The 18,659-nt window shown below is 40.0% G+C and overlaps 1 protein-coding gene across 2 annotated transcripts in view; it reads right to left on the reverse strand.

The window, feature by feature from the left end:
• Nucleotides 1–5,206: 5,206 nt before the first annotated feature.
• The window catches only part of frmpd3 (FERM and PDZ domain containing 3), an 87,235-nt gene continuing 73,782 nt past the window's right edge, over nt 5,207–18,659 (reverse strand). The window contains exons 7-16 of one of the 2 annotated variants that reach the window (XM_063491696.1): nt 16,445–16,552; nt 14,631–14,762; nt 13,421–13,540; nt 13,069–13,205; nt 12,421–12,547; nt 11,979–12,068; nt 11,723–11,902; nt 11,423–11,558; nt 9,826–10,719; nt 5,207–9,293 (exon numbers count right to left, since the gene is read on the reverse strand). In XM_063491696.1, coding sequence (XP_063347766.1) covers nt 6,493–9,293; nt 9,826–10,719; nt 11,423–11,558; nt 11,723–11,902; nt 11,979–12,068; nt 12,421–12,547; nt 13,069–13,205; nt 13,421–13,540; nt 14,631–14,762; nt 16,445–16,552 — 4,725 coding nt within the window. In that variant the 3' untranslated portion in view covers nt 5,207–6,492. The remainder of the gene's footprint in view (nt 9,294–9,825; nt 10,720–11,422; nt 11,559–11,722; nt 11,903–11,978; nt 12,069–12,420; nt 12,548–13,068; nt 13,206–13,420; nt 13,541–14,630; nt 14,763–16,444; nt 16,553–18,659) is intronic. The other variant, XM_063491686.1, reaches the window with a different exon arrangement.

Raw genomic sequence — 18,659 nt, forward strand, 5'->3', positions numbered from 1 at the left:
ACTGTCTATCACATGACATGTATCTATATATATATATATATATATATATATATATATATATATATATATATATAAAAGACAGGAGAGAAAAGAATGATTGGATCGGCTAAATTTTCATAAATGCATAACAAAGATATTTTTAAATCTAATTATTCAGCTCACGCAGAAAAATGCAGATTGAAAATAAATTTCAATAATATTAATCAAACAAATAAGACACTATAGACCTGTAATTTAATTTAAACCCAGTGAGACTTTTAGGTCATTTTCAGATGAAATGAGGTTCAGACTTAGACTTTTCAGACATTGTGCCTAAATATTTCATAAATTTACTGACTTCATTCCTAACAGGTTGTGGCAGATGGCTGTCCCCATGTGAGCCTGGTTCTGTCGTAGGTTTCTTCCTGTTAAATGGGAGTTTCTCATTCACACTATCACCAAGTGCTTTTCTTAGGGTCAACTTTTTGTTGGGTTCTTCTCTGTATCATTGTGGGGTGTTTATCTTACAATGTAAAGTGCCTTGAGTTTACTGTTGCTTTACTCACTTTAAACTAGATTTATGTTTGTTTTAAAATCTTAAAGTTATTTCAGCCTCATGTTCACTTAAATAATATTAAAGATAGTGTGACACACATTTCTCCATCAGTGTGACCGCTTACAACAAAACAAATAATTCTATCAACGATCGGTATATTTATGTGTTTAGATTTAACAGCCATATAAATGTAATTGCTATATATGTGGCTTAAGATGACTTGGAAAAACACATTTTTTTCCTAAAGTTTGGAACTAAATAAATTTTACCCATGGCTTGATTAGATCATTGGAGCTCAATACCATACCGTAATTTTATTTAAACAGAGTAACAGAAGGCAAACGTATCAGAGAAACTGTCTGACAGCTGCCTTATTGTTCACAGAGACACAGTATTAGAAAGATGTAGAATATATATGTTATTCTGAGCTGAAAATAAACCCATGGTGTCCACTGATGACCATCCATGTCCTTTCATCAATGCCTGATTATAAAATTGCTCATCTCAAACATAATAAGACATAATAACAAACTGCTATTTCATGTTTTCAGACACATGAGTCTGTACATATGTTCTGTTATGTGCTTTACACTGACCGTATAAATAAGGAAATGAAACTCAGGATTTCGTAAAGCTGTGTTTTCATGGAACCAGATAAATGCGTACTCTGTGAATAGCATGCAAATCAGTGTTCGTCCACGTGCCTGCATGTGTGCTGAAGTTTCCTGGACAAGTCTGGCAGAAAGTAAAAGGCTTGTTCTTCAAAGTGGATCATCATCAACTCAGATTTAATGCAAGTGACGATAACCAAGAAGAGTGCCTCAAAACACACCACAAACTGCAGTATGCTGAATGCATGAAGACCAAGAACAACAAGGCAATGGTCGCTAATGAAAATTGTCCAACATTACAATTGTGAGACTGTACACCACGTGAACTTATCCTTCCAGCTCGCAAACATACTAGAATCACCCACACAATCACATTTCATCTGGCCAAAGGTATGTGTCCACTAAACATGCTGGGTAACAGAAGCTTCAGGAAAATGGCTGACACTCTGGATAAATGATATGTTATCTACTCATGCATTTATTTTTCCAAAGGGGCAATACTTGTGCTGCACAAAAAAATGTTGGAGGGGAAGTGTGGAGCGATCTCAGTAATGGAGAGGAATATTTGTCTGCAAATATCTTTTAACAGGAACGTAGCACAATGTAAAGGTGAAAGTAGTGTCTGTTGATTTAATATTGCATTAGCTTTTTGGTACAATTCATCTCAGGGGTAACAAACTACACCTCTTTCCTGACTCTGCTCTGTTATTTCCACTGAAAGTTATTGTTGCTGTTGTTTTTATCTTTAAATATTGGCACTTTTGTAACTTCCACAACCTTACTGCATTGTTTTGGCTAATCTGGTTGTGGCCTGATGTGATTTGGAATATTTAGCATTAAGCACAGCACACGAAAATATATGCAATGTCATAGCCATGTCAGTAGTTGGTATTGTGCCAAGTCAGTGCTGTTTGCACTGCTAAGTCAACATCAGTTTTTAGCCAGAGGCAGTAAGACAGCAGCAAGAACCTTTCCTGGTAGTCTTTCACATGACTTACTCGTTTGAAGTCATTTTAATGGACAGCCTGGCATTAGCTCGACTTTAGTGCGTGCAATGTCATTGTCAAATTCTCTGAAGGAGTTTATATAATATGCTTTATTGCTCTTAAAACATGGGTTAACTTGTACACAGACAGAAGACCACACTGACGACAAGATCATTGACAGTAAATAAAGACAGGAATGAATAGGTGCACATAAAGAAACAATGGATCAATCAGGGTGAGCTCTTCGTATGAATGAAGCACAGACTACTCCACACAGTTTAAGCAAAGCAACTGGAACAATGACAACCACAGAGAATGTTTATTATAATGTGGAAATGTGCTGATGAGGGAACATTGTCTGATATTTTTGATTATAAAAATAAACATGTCCCATGCTTTATACTCATAATATAGTCTTTAAAATATATGTTTTGCTATTAGTCACTATGTTACATTACTACTATAAATAATTACCATACAGATATGTCTTGTTTTGTCCTATTTACAAAATAGTATAGTGTTGGATAAATCTGAATACAAGTGATGCTTTAAAAGTGTTTCTTCTTTTTTTTAATGAATCATCTTATTATGTACATTTTCACTGTAAAATTATACATCTCCATACTGAATATCATTTTCAAAACATTAATATATTGCCATCATACCATTTCAGTTTTGCCTCTTTTTTCTACTTTAGAAGTGGAAAATGATCTATACAAATAGTATCTTTACCTTCAACGGTCAAAGTGTCTGCCCCTGAAAGTGTAATATGTAAAGGGAAACATGCAGTACAGTGAAGAAGAAAACACTGCTTATGGTTATGGAAATGACACATCAACAGGAAAAAACTTTTAGAAGAAAGTGCTCATTAAAACCAAGACACCAGTGCCAATGGCCTTCATACTGAAGGTGAAACTCTCATACAAAATGCATATCACAGTATAGGTGTAATAAGTGCCACATTTGCTGTTACTGATGATTATTTATGTTATGAGGATAATGTAGAACCACTCAGAGGTATATTTCTGTAATCAAAGATTTAATCTATTTGAAAAAAGAATTGAATAAAAGAGATTATGTTTAAAGAAACACTTTGATATAATTTAAGTTTTTTTTTAGGTGTGCTTAAATTAAATGTAAATGCTAAAATATTGAACATTTGCAAGTTAGCTTTATGCAGCACATTTACTGCTTGACATTCAGCATCCTTACAAGCAGTGTTGTCACAGATGTTTTCATAATTTACAGTTATGTAAAAAAGAGCACACCCTTTTTCAGTTCTAAGATTTACTTATTAGTACATGATAAAAACAATTATTGGGTCCTTACCAGGTGATAAAATTAGGTAAATACAACTCGGTGGTACTAAACCAAAATAATTTAAGTTCAGTGTCGAGTTCCTGGGGGGATAAGTTAGCACTAGCACAAAACTTAAGGTAAATAGTTAACAACTCTTAATTTCGCAATTTATTTTGCCTTGCCAACAAACATGTTAATGTTTTGGCCTTGGTATCTTCATAAGGGTACTTGACACATGAAATATTAAAGTTTCTTTATTTATTCAAAAAATAAAAAACATTAAGCCAAATGCAGAAGCAGCATGTGAAAAAATTATGAACACCCTTCCTGCTTCTATAGAAACCACAAATGTAAGCAGCAGCTATGGGCTGCTAATTAGATGTACTTGGTAAACTGATCATCTGTTAAGCAAGTGTGAGCACCTCTGTAAAAGCAGATGTTTTGACAGTGCTCATCTGCAAGATTCAGGCTTGTGAGGAAAGGAATCAGCATTGATTTTACAGAAGCAATTAGTGCTACCCACTAATGATAGCCATTTCCAAATAATTTGAAGGCTATCATTCAATTATTCAAAAGTGGAAAACATTCAAGAAAGTTGCCAATCTGCCAAGTACTGGACATCCCAATAAATTCAAAGGTCACACTGTGCAATGCTCAGAGAAACTGCAAAAAACCCCCAAGAGCTACATCTCAGTTTTTACTGGGCTCAGTTAGCATGTTAAATTTTAAACTTTATGACAGTTCAATTATAAAAAAAACTAAACAAGTAAGTTTTGTTTGGAAAGGTTACCAGGAGACTCTTCTCTCTAAAAATACATGACAGCATTTGAACAGACCACAAGATTTCTTGAAGTCTGTCTCTCCATAATTCACAGTGGTGAAAGCCAAAAGCAACATATCAGCATAAACAGGACAGGTTTTGAAGCCACAGGACCTGGGAGTCATTGAGTCAACCATGAACTCATCTATCAAAATATTCTAGAGTCACATGTAAGGCCATCTGTCTGATGGCTAAATTGAGCTGTGCAACATGACACTGATCTCAAACACAGCAACAAATCTACAGAATGTCTGAAAATGAAAAGAATCAAGGTGTTGCAATGGCCCAGTCAAAGTCCAAACCTCAATCGGATTCAAATGCAATGCTGTGCATAAACAAATGTAAACTCCACTTTAAATAAGCAACTTTGCAAAGAACTGTGGGCCAAAATGCATCCACAACAATGGGATTGATGAATAAGTCAAACAGAAAATAATCACTTCAAGTTATTCCTGTTAAAGGTGGTTCTGCAAGCTACTGATTCACAGGGTGTCATTGTTTTTTTTCAGACAGTGCTTCTACAGTTGTTTTTGTAAAAAGAAATTTAAAAAAATAAAATAATGACATGGTGCACTGGATCATGTGTTGTTATTCATCTGAGGTTGTTCGCAGTTTATTTTAAGAGGTTTTGTGGACCAGATGATTTCTGAAATTATGCAAACCATTAGATTTAAAAGGGGTCATGCTTCCTTTTTCACATGACTATATAATATTTTATAAATATTTAAATTTATGTTAATAGGAATAAAACGTTACTGTATATCCAAACTGACTGATCAATCTTATTTTTACTCAAAACAGTAAGTTGCATTTCCTGTGTATTTTTGTTATTTAGCCCAATTGCCTCTGATAATTGGTAAACGGTTTCACAGCACTTTCTTTTAATAGCACATCCACTACACACGTTAGGCTGGCATCAATTCTAAAGGCTCTTGCTGTAATTTCCAGGAATAACAAGAGGATGAGACACAAAGAAGATTTCAGACAGGAAATGATGTGTTAGTTTTATTAAAATACATAGAAAACTACTTTATGTGTTCTTATATATTTGCTAGATTGCACAATGTGTAACAGCACATAGAAAGCAAATTTGTTTATATTGTTTCTGAAAACTTAAATAGAAAACAGGGGAATCTTTTAAAATTGATCAGCATTCACTTTTAGGAGATGAATTGTGAAAAAAAATAGCGGCGTTAACTCTCTTGAAAACAGCGAATCAAACATTAAAAGATACAGTTCAACTTCAGAACTAGTTTCAGAGGTTGTGCAAAGTCCTAAGGATAAGCCTACTCACTTGCAGGTGGGTGTGTATAAACTATTGTTAACAATTGGTGAGGTGCAAGTGAGCTATGGATTAGTGGTGGCGTAAAATACAGTCTGTGTTACTAAGTACATTGTGGGTATGCCTTCTCTGCAGCAGAATGAGGTAACAACACTCATTACTGTACCGTGAATAAGATTGTGACTTGAATCTATGCTACATTTTCTGCCCTGAGCAGGTCTGTTTCATACCTGCACCTTTATAGTGAGAGAAAGGGCATGTGTTTATCAGTATAGTTAAATATTTATACTTGTCTTTGAGTGCTTTTCATTTTCCAACACTGTCACTTACATTTTGACTCTTGTATCAGTATTTCACACTGTCAACATAGCTAGCAGAGACCAGTTTGCATTACAACAGAAAATTCAATAAACACAAACACCATCTAACACCATCTAACCAACCAGCCAACCCTTTGGACTACGTACTTTACAGAAGTTGCTATACTTGACGAGACTTCTGAAATATTTTTGTCCAAAGCATACATTTATTTCTGATGTGTTATAATTTTAATAGTTCTCTTGTTTCAATACATTTCAAATATATTCTTCACCTTTTTTCTTCACAAAACTTTATATTATTTGCTAGGTAGACACAACTCAAATATACATTACATATAAAATATTATACTATAATCATTTATGTATATTGTGAATATTGATATGAGGTGATTAGCCCTGTATCACCCAGTCTGTGTAGGGTTCTTATCCCATTGTGCATTAGTTTGGTGTATCTTTCTACTTCATAATAAGATCCACGAGGCTACCTCAGGGCCTGTAAACATGTGATGGAACAGTTGCATTGCAATTTTTACTGAAGATGATTCATTGCACATCTTGTAAAAAATGTAAACAATAAATAAATAAACAATGAATTTGGATAGAGTTGCCACCCACATTCGGAACTGTTCTGATTTCATCTTACTGCAAAGGCAAAGTTTTGATGGGTCGAGTGAGGGAGCTCATGTTATTGGCGTTGGAGGAAACTTGGGGGCTCACTGTTTTTGTCGGTAAGCTGCTTGAGTGCCCCATTGACTCTTCTGCTGCACGCAACAGCAAAGTGTAATTGATGGCAACTTCCTCAACTTTTCTCAACAGCTGCAGCCTTTGGGCTTCTGAACGAACCCCTCTGACCAGTTTGATGAAAGTCTGAGTTAGTTCACACAACACTTGAAAGCTAGCCGTGACAACAGCAAGCATGCGTGTTGGACTTTTTTCAACGCTCGCCACTCTCCGACAAGATGCTCTGAATTCTTTGAAGCGCACAGCCAGCTCCTGTTTGTACTCTGTAATCCGTGAAGGTTGAAGGCGAGCCTCACCCTCAGCTTGTGGGGTGTTAGCACAGTGACGCAGGATAGCCAACAACTCATTAGCATCCAACTGAGCATTTAGAAAACCATCGGGCAAGCTAAATGTTTTCCCTTGTAAAGCCTGCACCCGAGCCAGGCTCCCCTCCAGTGTACCGCAGGCTCTCAGGTCAATCTCCTGCATCTGAGGTTCCTCCTCTTCCACCTCTTCTTCGTCCCCGCTGCAGTCCTCGGCATTAAGAACCTGGAGGGTTTTGCTTACGACAGGAAAGGTACGTGAGTCCAGCTCCATGCCTGGAAGGACCTGAAGGGGTATTGAGTATGAAACTTCATCTTTCTCGCTGCTTTCGTCTGCAGCCTCACACTTCCTGTAGCAAAAACAGAATGAGCAGCATTTGTCTTTGTCATCACTGTCTTCGCTAGGTATGGTCAGCAACACCTCTCCAGTCCCTTCTTTGTTTTCACGCAGTAGTTCCTCTCCCTGAATGAAAAACACACCCTTTTTCCCTTTCCCCTCCTGGTGGGACTGAGTGTGGACTGGCTCTACTGGGGTGGGGAGCCTCAGCCCTGTGGCTCTCACTCTCTCCATCTCCTTCTCGAGACTTTTGGCTTTGGGTTTCACCTCAGCATACACAGGTGTGCTAGTGCTGTTGTCCAGTTCTCCAATGCTGTATCGCCTCTGAAGCTTCTTATATTGTGGCGCTCCCATGCAATCTGTTTGAGAAGTACAGGTGGGCAAGCAGGAGCCATGTTCTCCTCTTGGCTCTCTCGACTCAAGACTTGTAGATCGTATTCGTGTGGTTTTTATCTCCAAAGTCTGAGGTCTCCTTGTAGCACCTTGGGTGTGAGGGGCTTTGGAGACTGCTGGAGGGGTCTTTGAGACAGTTCTCTCTCTGCCTCTGTTTTGAGTCTCTGTTGTAGAGCCAACCGGTGTGTCCGGTAGTCGCATGCCCCTACACATTCGCTTGCAGTCACAACTGCGTCGCTGCTCCCTGGAGATCCCTGGTGCCTTAAGGACTGGACTGGAACGGAGCTGGCAGGAACAAGGAGTTCCTGAGGGTACGGGTGAGGAACCTTGGGGCATAAATTCTCCCTGTGATGACTTTGGTTTCAGCAGCTCCTCTAAAAACTCTAGCTCATACTGGCGAACTTTCTGCAGCTGAGCCCTTCGCTCATCTGTTTCTCTTCGCATTCTCGCTGGAAATGTGGCTGAAAGAAGATTTCTAAAGCTCAGGAAGGGAGCACTGCGCTGGGACTTGCCCTTACCGCTGCTCTGTTTCTTCGAATCTCTGGCAGGGAGAGTGGAGACTTTATCTACAGAGTGACTAGGGGTTGTTGGATCATCTAAAATAGGTAAGGATTTCACTGGGCATTTCTGCGACTCAGGTTGTGATTTGCCCTGGGCACTCTCAGTTTTACTTTCAGCTGTTTCTTTTCTCTCTGCTTTTGGAGGCAAACGAGGGGAGTACTTGGTTTGTATTTGTGGGCTGGGTTTTGCCAAATTAGGTTCTGGTCCTACTTTCGCTGCATTTTCTTTGTTGTTAGCCAGCTGGAGACCTTTGGCTCGAAGGCGCTCATCATCTGTGGGAGACGAGGATTGAAACACAACTATTTTCTGAACTTGTGGGTCTTTTAGTCTTAGTTGAGATGTAGACTCCTGTTGTACTGGACAAGTACAGAAAAGGTCATCAACTGGCAGAAGTTCTGTAGAGGCTGAAGGCTTCATGGTCTCACTAGAGGCAGTCTCGGCATCTTGGCACATATTAGAGGGGGAAATCTTGGCAGTGGCAGTTCTATCCACAGACAAGAGACTAGGTAAGGCTTTGTTTGTAGGGTCTGTATTGAGAGGTGCTGCTGTCTTCCCCTTTATACCATCAGAGAGATTTTCTCTCACTGTCTCCCCAGAAGAATTTACTAACTTTTGATCTTTGCTGACTTGCTCTGTGTGTGAAACTTCGGAAGCCTTAAGTTCCACAGGTGGTTTAGAAGGGGGCTCTGGGGTGTTTGCTTTGGTGGGTGCTTTTAATTCCCCTTTCAGTTCAATCTGAGTAGTTTCATGATTGCCCGCCTGTTCTGTCACAACACTGAGAACCGCAGAGTCCTGGCTTGGGCTGACTTTAAAGGGAACAGTCTTGCTCAGGATTACTTGCTTGGGTGGACAGCCAGCACGAATCTGACCCACGGAGAAGGCCCCAGTCCCTATGGTCTTTGCAGTGCAGCCAGGGATTGCCAGGGGAAAGTCACGGCGGCAGAGGATCCGATCCTTGTTGATATGGTGAGCCAGCAGGTAGGCCTGGTTCTGGTTCTGTTTCATAGCCGACACCATCTCAGAAACGTCTGTCAATTCAGAAGAGTTGGTCTCATGGCCTGAGTCCAGTGATGACTCAGGTGTAATAGCAGCTAAGACAATCAGGCCTGAAGAGGAGAGCAACACAGTATAATGTTAGAATAACACACGAAATAAAAAAAAAGAACATTTTCATAGTGTTCTGTGGAAACTGATATTTCCAGCTGACTGATAAAATTGTGATAATGAAACTGAAAATCAGTCGGGATCAAATCTATTGCCTCTCTTCAGATAATTTTATGCATCAATGGGTTTTCCACACAAGACACAAGAGTACTGTGGGTTTCGTGTGCAGAGCTCTATGAGTGTAAGTGCCTCTATTTTAGGCAGATATAAAAATTTGGTTGGCTTGTTTTTTTAGGCACACAACTTTGTCTAATAGGCAGCTACTGATTCCTTATTCATTTAAAATCTGCTATTTTTCAGATGACTGACAATATTATTTTAAGCTTAATTTAAATATCTTTCTAGTTTGGATATTAATTAACTAAAATGATGTATTGCAAATGTATGGTAATACTGTATACTGGCAGTACATAATCCATGGCCTGTTTTGTACATGTGTATTTTGAGAACAGTGGCATGACTGAGGTTGTTGACCTGCAGTCTGTGTTGGCTGTTGAGGGTGATGGGGGTAATCCTCAGAGGCAGCCAAAGCTTCTAGTGCCTGTAAGGTGGACACCAGAGCGTCATCAAGCTCCTGGGCATGATCTCGGACCGTTCTTGTGGCCACATTATCAATAAGTGTCACAGGCACATCCTCCTTTGCTTGGGACAGCTTTCCAGATGCGACCGCGGTGCTGGCACTGGTACGAGCCTTCCTCCCTCTCTTTGGGTCATCCTCATCAGAACTGTTGTCCCTGAAGCCAGGTGGTGGGGCAGCAATGGCATGTGGTGGTGGTTGCAGCTTCTCTCCACCGCCATCTGCCTCTTCCTCGTCCTCTTCTTCATTCCCAGGTGGTGGTGGTAGAGCTGTCAGGTCAACAGCTCCTCCATCTCGGGAGGCACAAGTACTGGAGCAGTGTTTCCCAGAGCTCCCACTGCCGTTCATTGCAGGTGAGAGACCCTCTGCCCTAAGCCTGGCTTTGCAGGAGTCACAGAAGTATCGTGAAGTTTTCTGGGATTGACCCATTGTTTGTGCTCGGATTCTAAATCCTGCATTCTCCACTGCTGGGTTTTCTAAAACTCCGGCTATTTCCTCTGTACTTTGTTGGGTGGGATCTGACTTTGTGCGGGGCCGTCCGGGTGGCTCCTGTGAAATAAAGTTCTCATTGATGTCGAGTTCTGCTTCGGCATGCGTTTGGAGATCCTGAAATTGTTGTTGTTCTCGAAGGTGGACATGACACAGGCCTAGATGCTGAGGTTCTGCAGGAACCACGGCCCTTGAAGACCCTGACTCCCTGTGCGAGCTTTCCCTCTCGTCTCCTCGTCGCCCTCCACTTGGCAAGCTGGCTGCCCCAGAGCGTGGGTGTGCATGGTAGGAACTTCTGTAATCTGAGGATAGAATTGTCAGAGGAGTGGAGAGTTTGAGGAGTTAAAAACTAATGGGGACAGAGAAGATCCAGATGGAAAAGCAGGCGACAGCTGGTGGTCACATGGGGATTATTTATTTCGAAAATGAAAATTGAACGTTGAAGTTTGTTTGAAGTTAGAAGGTTAGATTCGGTGGGATGTGATGATAGAATGGTACTGTTCTTCTTTGATGTAGACTAAAGGTTGATACAGCAGATGGAAGCAGATCTGTTCATGTCTAGACAGGAAATGTTTATGATTACAGCAAAAATACATTTCAGGTAATCAGTTTCAGTTAATATTTTGTGTAAAAGTGAAATATGGACTACTTTTTTTCCAAATGAGTCAAGATGGAGATGGGAAGAGAGACAGCAGGGGGCGCCATGGGATGGGATTTCCAGGATACCCTGGATAATCAGGTAATGATTTCAAGCAGCATCCATCAATGTCCATGAAGACTGAACATAATGAAGACTGCCAATTTCCTGACATGCAGTGTCTAATACGGAACTGGAAGAAAGACTCTTATACGACTCTGAATGTGTGATGTTGTTCAACTTAAACTTTTAAGGAAACAATGTTGTATTCTGTAGTTTTAAATTAAATCTTTACTTGGGCGTGGGCATGTAGTTCAGCATCAACATGGCATTTTGCAAATGAACAATAGAGGTTAAAAGTGACATACCTGCCTTGGTCAGCTGCGACTGACCCGGGGTTCTAAAGTAGATTGTACGTTTAGGATCTACAAAAAGCTTGAAGTAACCAGAGATGAGGCACGCAAAGTTACTGGCATCAGGCCATTCCATGAGGAGAACCAGTGGCTGTAAGGGAATGTCACAAAAGAGAATTAGGAGACTTAATAGGGGACAAGCATAGACCTTATCAAATTTAACTGTTGACCAGTGTATACTAAACAATTGTAGTATTTCCGAAGTGAAGTTTTAAACTATTGTAATATGAATCTTTTGGCACTTTGTAATAATACCTTGGCCTCATGGATTGTCACCTCCACACGAGCCACTCCCTGGCTCTCACGGTAGAGCTGGATCTTAGACACCCGACTGAACTCGGCCAAAACCGTTGTGAGGTTATTTTTCAGGTCAATAACGTGACTGATGCCATGTCGAGGACCCACCAACAGGGTTGTAGCTGATTGTTTCTCCTCCTACAGAAGAACACAGCAACTTTACCATGATGGATGGATGGACATTTTACAGATGAATGATCCAAAAATGTATTACCAGTCCAACAGTATGGAACAGTATTCCACCAAAGGGTGGAAGGTCATTGAGCACACGCATGTACTGCAGCTTTCCTTGCAGTGGAGGGACCTGTCAACAGAATGATAAAGAAGAATCTTTTAATAAAGACCAGTCCACCTTTAGTGCTCCATACAGCCTCTTAGGGGCACTCTTGAGCCACAGTTCTTTCTAATAAACTCTTACGCAACAGTTACATCTGTAAGGATGAAGAGCTTGTCGAAAGGAATGATTATCAAGCAGACATAAAGATTCTATACAATAAACTAAGATCCAGCAGAGGTTTTGGATTTGCATTAATAGTAATCAAGAATATGGAGCATTTGCATGCATATACATATAAAATCATCCAGCAAGATCCAAGCTATTGCAGTCATTAAAATGGTTCAAATTTTTACTGATAAAAGGTTTTATATGAAGAAACCTTGTTCCCCGATGGTGGTGGATGCTGGTACGTCTTCAGCAACTGAGACAGGGATTTGCACACGTTTTTCTCCTTTACTGTTGGAAGTAGAGTAAGTGGAAGGAAAGGCTCTAGACCCCACTCTTTTCTGTGACAGGGAGAAAACACAGAGGAGGATGGCAGAAGTGTACACAAAAGACAAACAGAGTGGCGTGCAAGAGTACAAGGAAGATGCCATAACTGCAGGAACAAAGAAGTTTTCTTTCATCCCATGGGAAGATGTAGTGAGCCTGGCTGACATCTTCTACCAGCCCTGGTTTGACATGGCTATCCTAAGTCTATTACAAGCACATTGAACCTGTTCTGCTTCTGTGGTTGTGATAGTCGAAGCTAATTACTTGCTAGGTCGAGGTTTCGAAGAGTAAGTGGGCAAATTGAGGGAGAGATGTAATTTCACAAAGCAATGGCTTTCTTTTTTTCATAATGACCTGCAGAAAATGATCCTTAAGTAATTTGAGTTTTTAATACTGCTGGGATTAATTATTAATCATTTAGATATTGTTGAATGAACAAACGTCACTAAGGGACTCAGAATGGTTAATGAGGTTAAGAATGCAATAGATCTGGGGTTTTTTCCCCCTCTATAATTTCTGAATTTTGTGGACTTACTCGACATGCTTGAGGGAGATCTTCTGATTGGGCCTTGCAGAGGACACAGTGATGTAAATATGAAGTGCGGCCAATCGTAACGTGACGTCCGATTTCCAGTCCATGCCAAAACGCTCCTTGATGACATCGTTGCGACTCTGTGAGGACATGATGACACATGCTCTGTATAGTGCTCTTTCCAAATTGTTTGCAAAATGTATTATTGAGTTGTTTCGATTTCCTCATATTCCCAAAGAACAACTGCAAGAAAACTGTTTGCTCTGGCTCAAACGGCTCTTTGAGGAGACGGCCCTTCAAAAGTATTATGACTGAATGGCATCTGTTTTAATCTTCCTTTAATCCAATGCTTTACCTGTATATAAAGGTACTCAAATGCAGCGGGGTCCCTTCGTAGCAGATCTGCAGGGTCCTTGGGAAAGAAGCAAATGCGGAACAGACACTTCATCCCTTGGAAATAGGTTCTATGCACCACCTGTGGGAATACAATTATATCAACCACATACCAAATAACTCTGATTTTATTCACATATTGCAGTATCATTTTCATTTATTTCATATTTCATTTATTCATTTCAGTATCATTTAAGTGAAGAGAGAAGACTGATGCATCATCAATGTATCATCAATCTGCACTATCTTGGCATTTCACAGTGAGTTCTGTTTATGTGTCATTTTAGTCAAGGTGTAGTACTGCAAAAATGTTTAATGATCACAATGACCTGCTGAAGTTCACTCTGACGATCTGAGAATGGAAAAATAGTGATTTAAGTGACGTTAAACGTGGAATGGTTGTTGGTGCCAGATGGGTGATCTGAGTATTTCAGAAACTGATGATCTACTGCAGGGGTCTCAAACTCCAGTCCTTGAGGGCCGTTTTTTTGAAACTTTTTTATGTGTCACTTTTGCAACACAGAGAATAATCCAAAAAAAAGAGAAAATATTCAGCAGGTCTCTGAGAAAAAGTGGCTTGTTGATGCCAACGGTCAGGAGAGAATGGCCAGACTGCTTCCAGCTGATAGGAAGGCGACAGCATCTCACTTAACCATTTGTTACAGCCAAGGTGTGCAGAAGAGCATCTCTGAATGAACAACATGTCAAACTTGTGTGGTCAAAAACAGGGAACTGCAGCTACAATTTGCATGGGCTCACCAGAATTGATGAGAAGACAACAGGAAAAAGGCTACCTGGCCTGATGAATTTCAGTTTTTGCTAAAACATTCGTGGGAACCTCTGGTGTAGCAGTAGGCAATACTGCTTCTCAATAACAACGGCTGTGTTTTAATCTGCTGGTTATCTGAAGATATTGGATTTATTGGTAGGGGAACATGTCCTATCATGTTCATTTAAATGTAGCTATAAAGGGACGTCTCTTTCTAGATGTCCTTTGAGGCAACTACCCGAGATGATCTTTCAAAAACTTTTCAGTGCCAACAAGTTTTGGTGGGTTGGCTTTTGTTCTGTTATTATTTTTTAACACAGGAAATCACTGTTAACACAGCATGTATACAATTTGAAGTGTTTTTAGACAGGTCTTCTTATTTTTTTCATTCTAGGTTTCTTACATGTGTCAGTGGCTGGTTCTCCTGCAACAGATGCAACTTCTGATTCTGGTCCAGACCACCTGCCTCCAACACCAACGCAAAGTGCTCGATGTAGCGCAGTGAAAGGCGGTCCTGCAGGGAAGAGATCACATCCTGGAGGAAATGAGATGGAAGCAGATGAGAGACTGGGATATGCTGCCTCAGTAAGAATACATTAAGATACAAGAAATATGCACATTCATTGTACTGAGGCTACTTTCACCTTGAACCCCCCCCCCCATGTTTATGTGCGTGCATTTTATCATTGATATCGTTGTAGTGAGTATTTTCACTCAAGTCTCTGTGCTTTGATATTATGTTTTGCCATTTAGTGCAGTAGAGAGCTTTTATAGATATTCAATATTCTGCACAGTGATTTAGGAAAATAATGCAGGCACGTTGGAGTGTGCAGGGAAAACATTTTACCTCTGTGCAAATCAGTATCTATGAATGATGTAGAGCTTCTTGTATCATCTTTCTAAAATGCATCTAAATACCATCTAAGGGGACATTTATGGCTTATCATTCCTCACTGCTGGCAATGCCTCAGGATAAGGTTTCCTAATTTCTTCGCACTCTAAGTTGCACGGACATGAAAAAAGGAGTCTAATGTAGTGATATTACTGCATTTTGGTAATGAATTTTTATATGAATTCTTATTAACAACTGCAAAAGAAAGCAAGTACACTAAATGCTTTGCTGCCCATCAAGAAGTTAGTTGACTTGTGCTGATGTATTCCAAGCAATAGCTGTCCCTAAAAGATAAGCAGTTTTAACGCTATTGATCTGTGTGCTTTGCATTAAATGACGCTTGGGGGAAGCCACACTATCAAGTGAAGGACCCACAGACTGCAGCCGAAAACACCGCAGGGAAGCTTCTTTAGTTGACAGATACTCTAATAGCCATACAAGTAGGCATCCTCTTGTACCATTGATTAAATCTGCGGTATTGTATTATTGATCTGAGCTTTCTTATTATGCTGAAATTCCATTTAATTAGGCTGACAGGAGAGAGCTTCCGCTGTCTCTCCTTTAAAGTGCTTCTGAGTTTTCTTTTTTCTTTTCTCCCTCACCCTCCATGAGCAGAGGAGAGATTTGTGAAATCTAATAGAGTCCATTTAATGAGTCTGCTCAGAGATGTCAGACTCATCTTAGAGGCTGACATAGAGACAGAAATGACCTCTGTCTGACTGAATTCATTTGTTGCTTTATGACCTTAATCACTTTAATGAGATTTTACATTCCAGAAACTGCCAGGAAAAAAGTTTCATAGAATTAAAGCTATTTTTTTTCTCTATGTTTTCTGAAACCAGTGATTAATTAGATAAACTTTGAGGGCTCTTAGCTTGACAGATTTGCGGTTAAACTGTTTATTTACTTATGGCAATTTGATTGTGTTGATAGTCTTTCTGTATTCTGATCCAAAATGTACTTTAACCATTTATTTACTACAAAATGGATTTATGTCGACACCAAAAAAAAGAAAAGAAGAAAAGACGCAAAAACCAAAACACAAGATGGGTATGTATGATGAATGTACATCCATCATACGTTTCCCTTTTAGTCTGACTTCAACTACATTCTCCAGCTTTTTTATAGCAAAACAATAAAGAGGGAGGAGGGAACTGCAGTTTATCACCACGAATTATCACTTCACATCTTCATCTACTTCACGAGTAGCCATTTCAACCATAGTCAAATAAAAGTAATGATTATAGGGGCACTAAGTCATTGCTGTAATCATGTAGTAATTCCTGTTGCCCTTTCCCCTGTGCTCAGCTGTAGGCTGTACATACCCGAACAGTGGTACGGCTATCGAACGTAAATGACTTGATCTGTCCATTCTCCAAGAACACCTTCAACACATTTGGTATGAGTAGCAAAGAGTCGTCCTTGAGCATTGTCTGAAAGAGAAAAAAGTCCTGTGTTTAGCCCAGGAAAGGCATGTGTGAGCTAGTTTTGCTGTAAAAAAATCAACACAATCAGCTTTACTCGTTGGCGAAAGGCAATAATAAAAAGCACTGCAAAAGTAGGATCTAAGAAACAGAGGCCTTACAGGAACAATGGAGTGATTCTTAACTGAACTCCGGACAGCCTCAAAAGGAACCTCCAGAGCGTGCCTTACGATGCCGAACCCATGCGTTGTATCATGATCAAAGAAAGGCCTATTCACTTTTTCTGGTCTACCCATTCAATATGTATGCCATGCAAAGAAAATTGGATGGTGGGAGTGGAAGTACTCACTGCAGAGTAGGGTGAGGGAAAGCATAAGAGGACAAGCACTATTCAAGGTTACTGCTTTGGACTTAAAGCACACATTAAAAGAAAAGTTGCGATATGCAGTTCGCGTCTTCTCTTCTTTTTTCCCTCTTTTTTTGCTAAAATGTGATGTGATAGCCACTCTTCCCTCAATATCACCTTTTTCAAAAAAAAGTCTTGCTCAGAAAAAAATGTTCAAGTTGTCATTGTGTAATTTCAAAGAGCTGCACTTGTGATCAAGAAAAAAGAAGGTAGTGTAATGGGATGAAGTTGGCAGTTTTAATGTGATAAGCCATAATGATTCTGCAGGAAACGGCCTCGCAGCCCAAATAAAATCCTCCATAAACCTCCTTCCCAAAATCCAGCTCTGTTTTTCTTGTCCTGTTTCTCTTTTTATATATATATATATGTATATATATGTATACACACATACATATATATATGACAAGGTTGGTAAGAAAATTAGTCAGGCATCGCTAGTCACGACAGAGAGATGTGGATTTTACTGCAACAGTATCTGTCTCACAAAAAGCATTTAGTTTAAGCGGAGAGCTGTGTCCGCAGCAGATGCCCAAGCAGTCTGTTTTTGGAGAACTTAAGTATTCAAAAGACTCAACAAGCTGTTCCTCCGTGCATATTGGAAGAAACTGAAGTCTGAGTTACGAGTGAACAGATCTTCCTCCATACTGCAGCACTAAAGCCAGGGTGCACTGGTTAAGCGACTCAGATAAACAGGTCTATCGCTTCCCATTGCAAGCCAACCACCTTTGTCCTTGCTGGTTTACAGTGATTTGGAGCCAGTTTGACATATGCAAAGTCTGCCCAGAGAGGCAAATTACAACTCAACACTATAGATTTATGTCATTGCCCCTCTTTTTGTCTCATTATGCATCAAGCAAGGTCCACACCGATACCCTATAGATCAGGGGTGCCCAATCCCAGTCCTCGAGAGCTACCGTCCTGCAGCTTTTAGATGGATCCTTGTTCCGACACACCTGAATCAAATGAATGGCTTGTTATCAGGCATTTGCCAAACTTGATGGCATGCTGAAGAGGCAATCAAACCATTTGATTCAGCTGTGTTGGAGTAGGGATGCATCTAAAAGCTGCAGGACAGTAGCTCTCGAGGACTGGGATTGGGCACCCCTGCTATAGATCATCAATAACAGCCTATGGCTCCTAATGATAGGAGATGGATATTAAAAAACTGCTTTGGTGTAAGTTACCATAGTTTGGTGCTTTACACATTCAACTAGTAAGACTAAGAGTCCTGGTTCAATCCTAGGAAGAGACAAAAAATCCTAGGAGGGGCATCTGTCATAAAAACTCTGTCAAACATGTGGAGGGACCTGCTGTTGTGACCCTTTGTGAATAAATGAACTGCTAAGAGTGTCACACATAAGTGCTCTGTCATAGATTTCATTACATAAATGGTACATTCCCTGTGTCCTGCACCTTAAAGTTTAGCAAAAGGAACCTGTGGGTCCATGATGATGATTGCTGACACTGTAAGTCTAGAGCAGATAGTAAAATCGATACTGAAAAAAGAGCCGTTTGCCTTTATTCAAAGATCAGTGATTTGGTGGTCCGTGCACTAAACAACTGTGTTCTCTGTCTTCTTCGATTAACTTCACACAAAAGGAAAATAAAATTTTGTCAGAATTTTTTTTATTTATTGATTATCTGTTTCCCGCTATCTTTGTGCTTTCACCTTATTTAGTGCGTGGACTAATTTTCCCTAAATGTGTTCTT

The sequence above is a fragment of the Pelmatolapia mariae genome, linkage group LG2 (genome assembly GCF_036321145.2).
Source record: "Pelmatolapia mariae isolate MD_Pm_ZW linkage group LG2, Pm_UMD_F_2, whole genome shotgun sequence".
Taxonomy (NCBI): domain Eukaryota; kingdom Metazoa; phylum Chordata; class Actinopteri; order Cichliformes; family Cichlidae; genus Pelmatolapia; species Pelmatolapia mariae.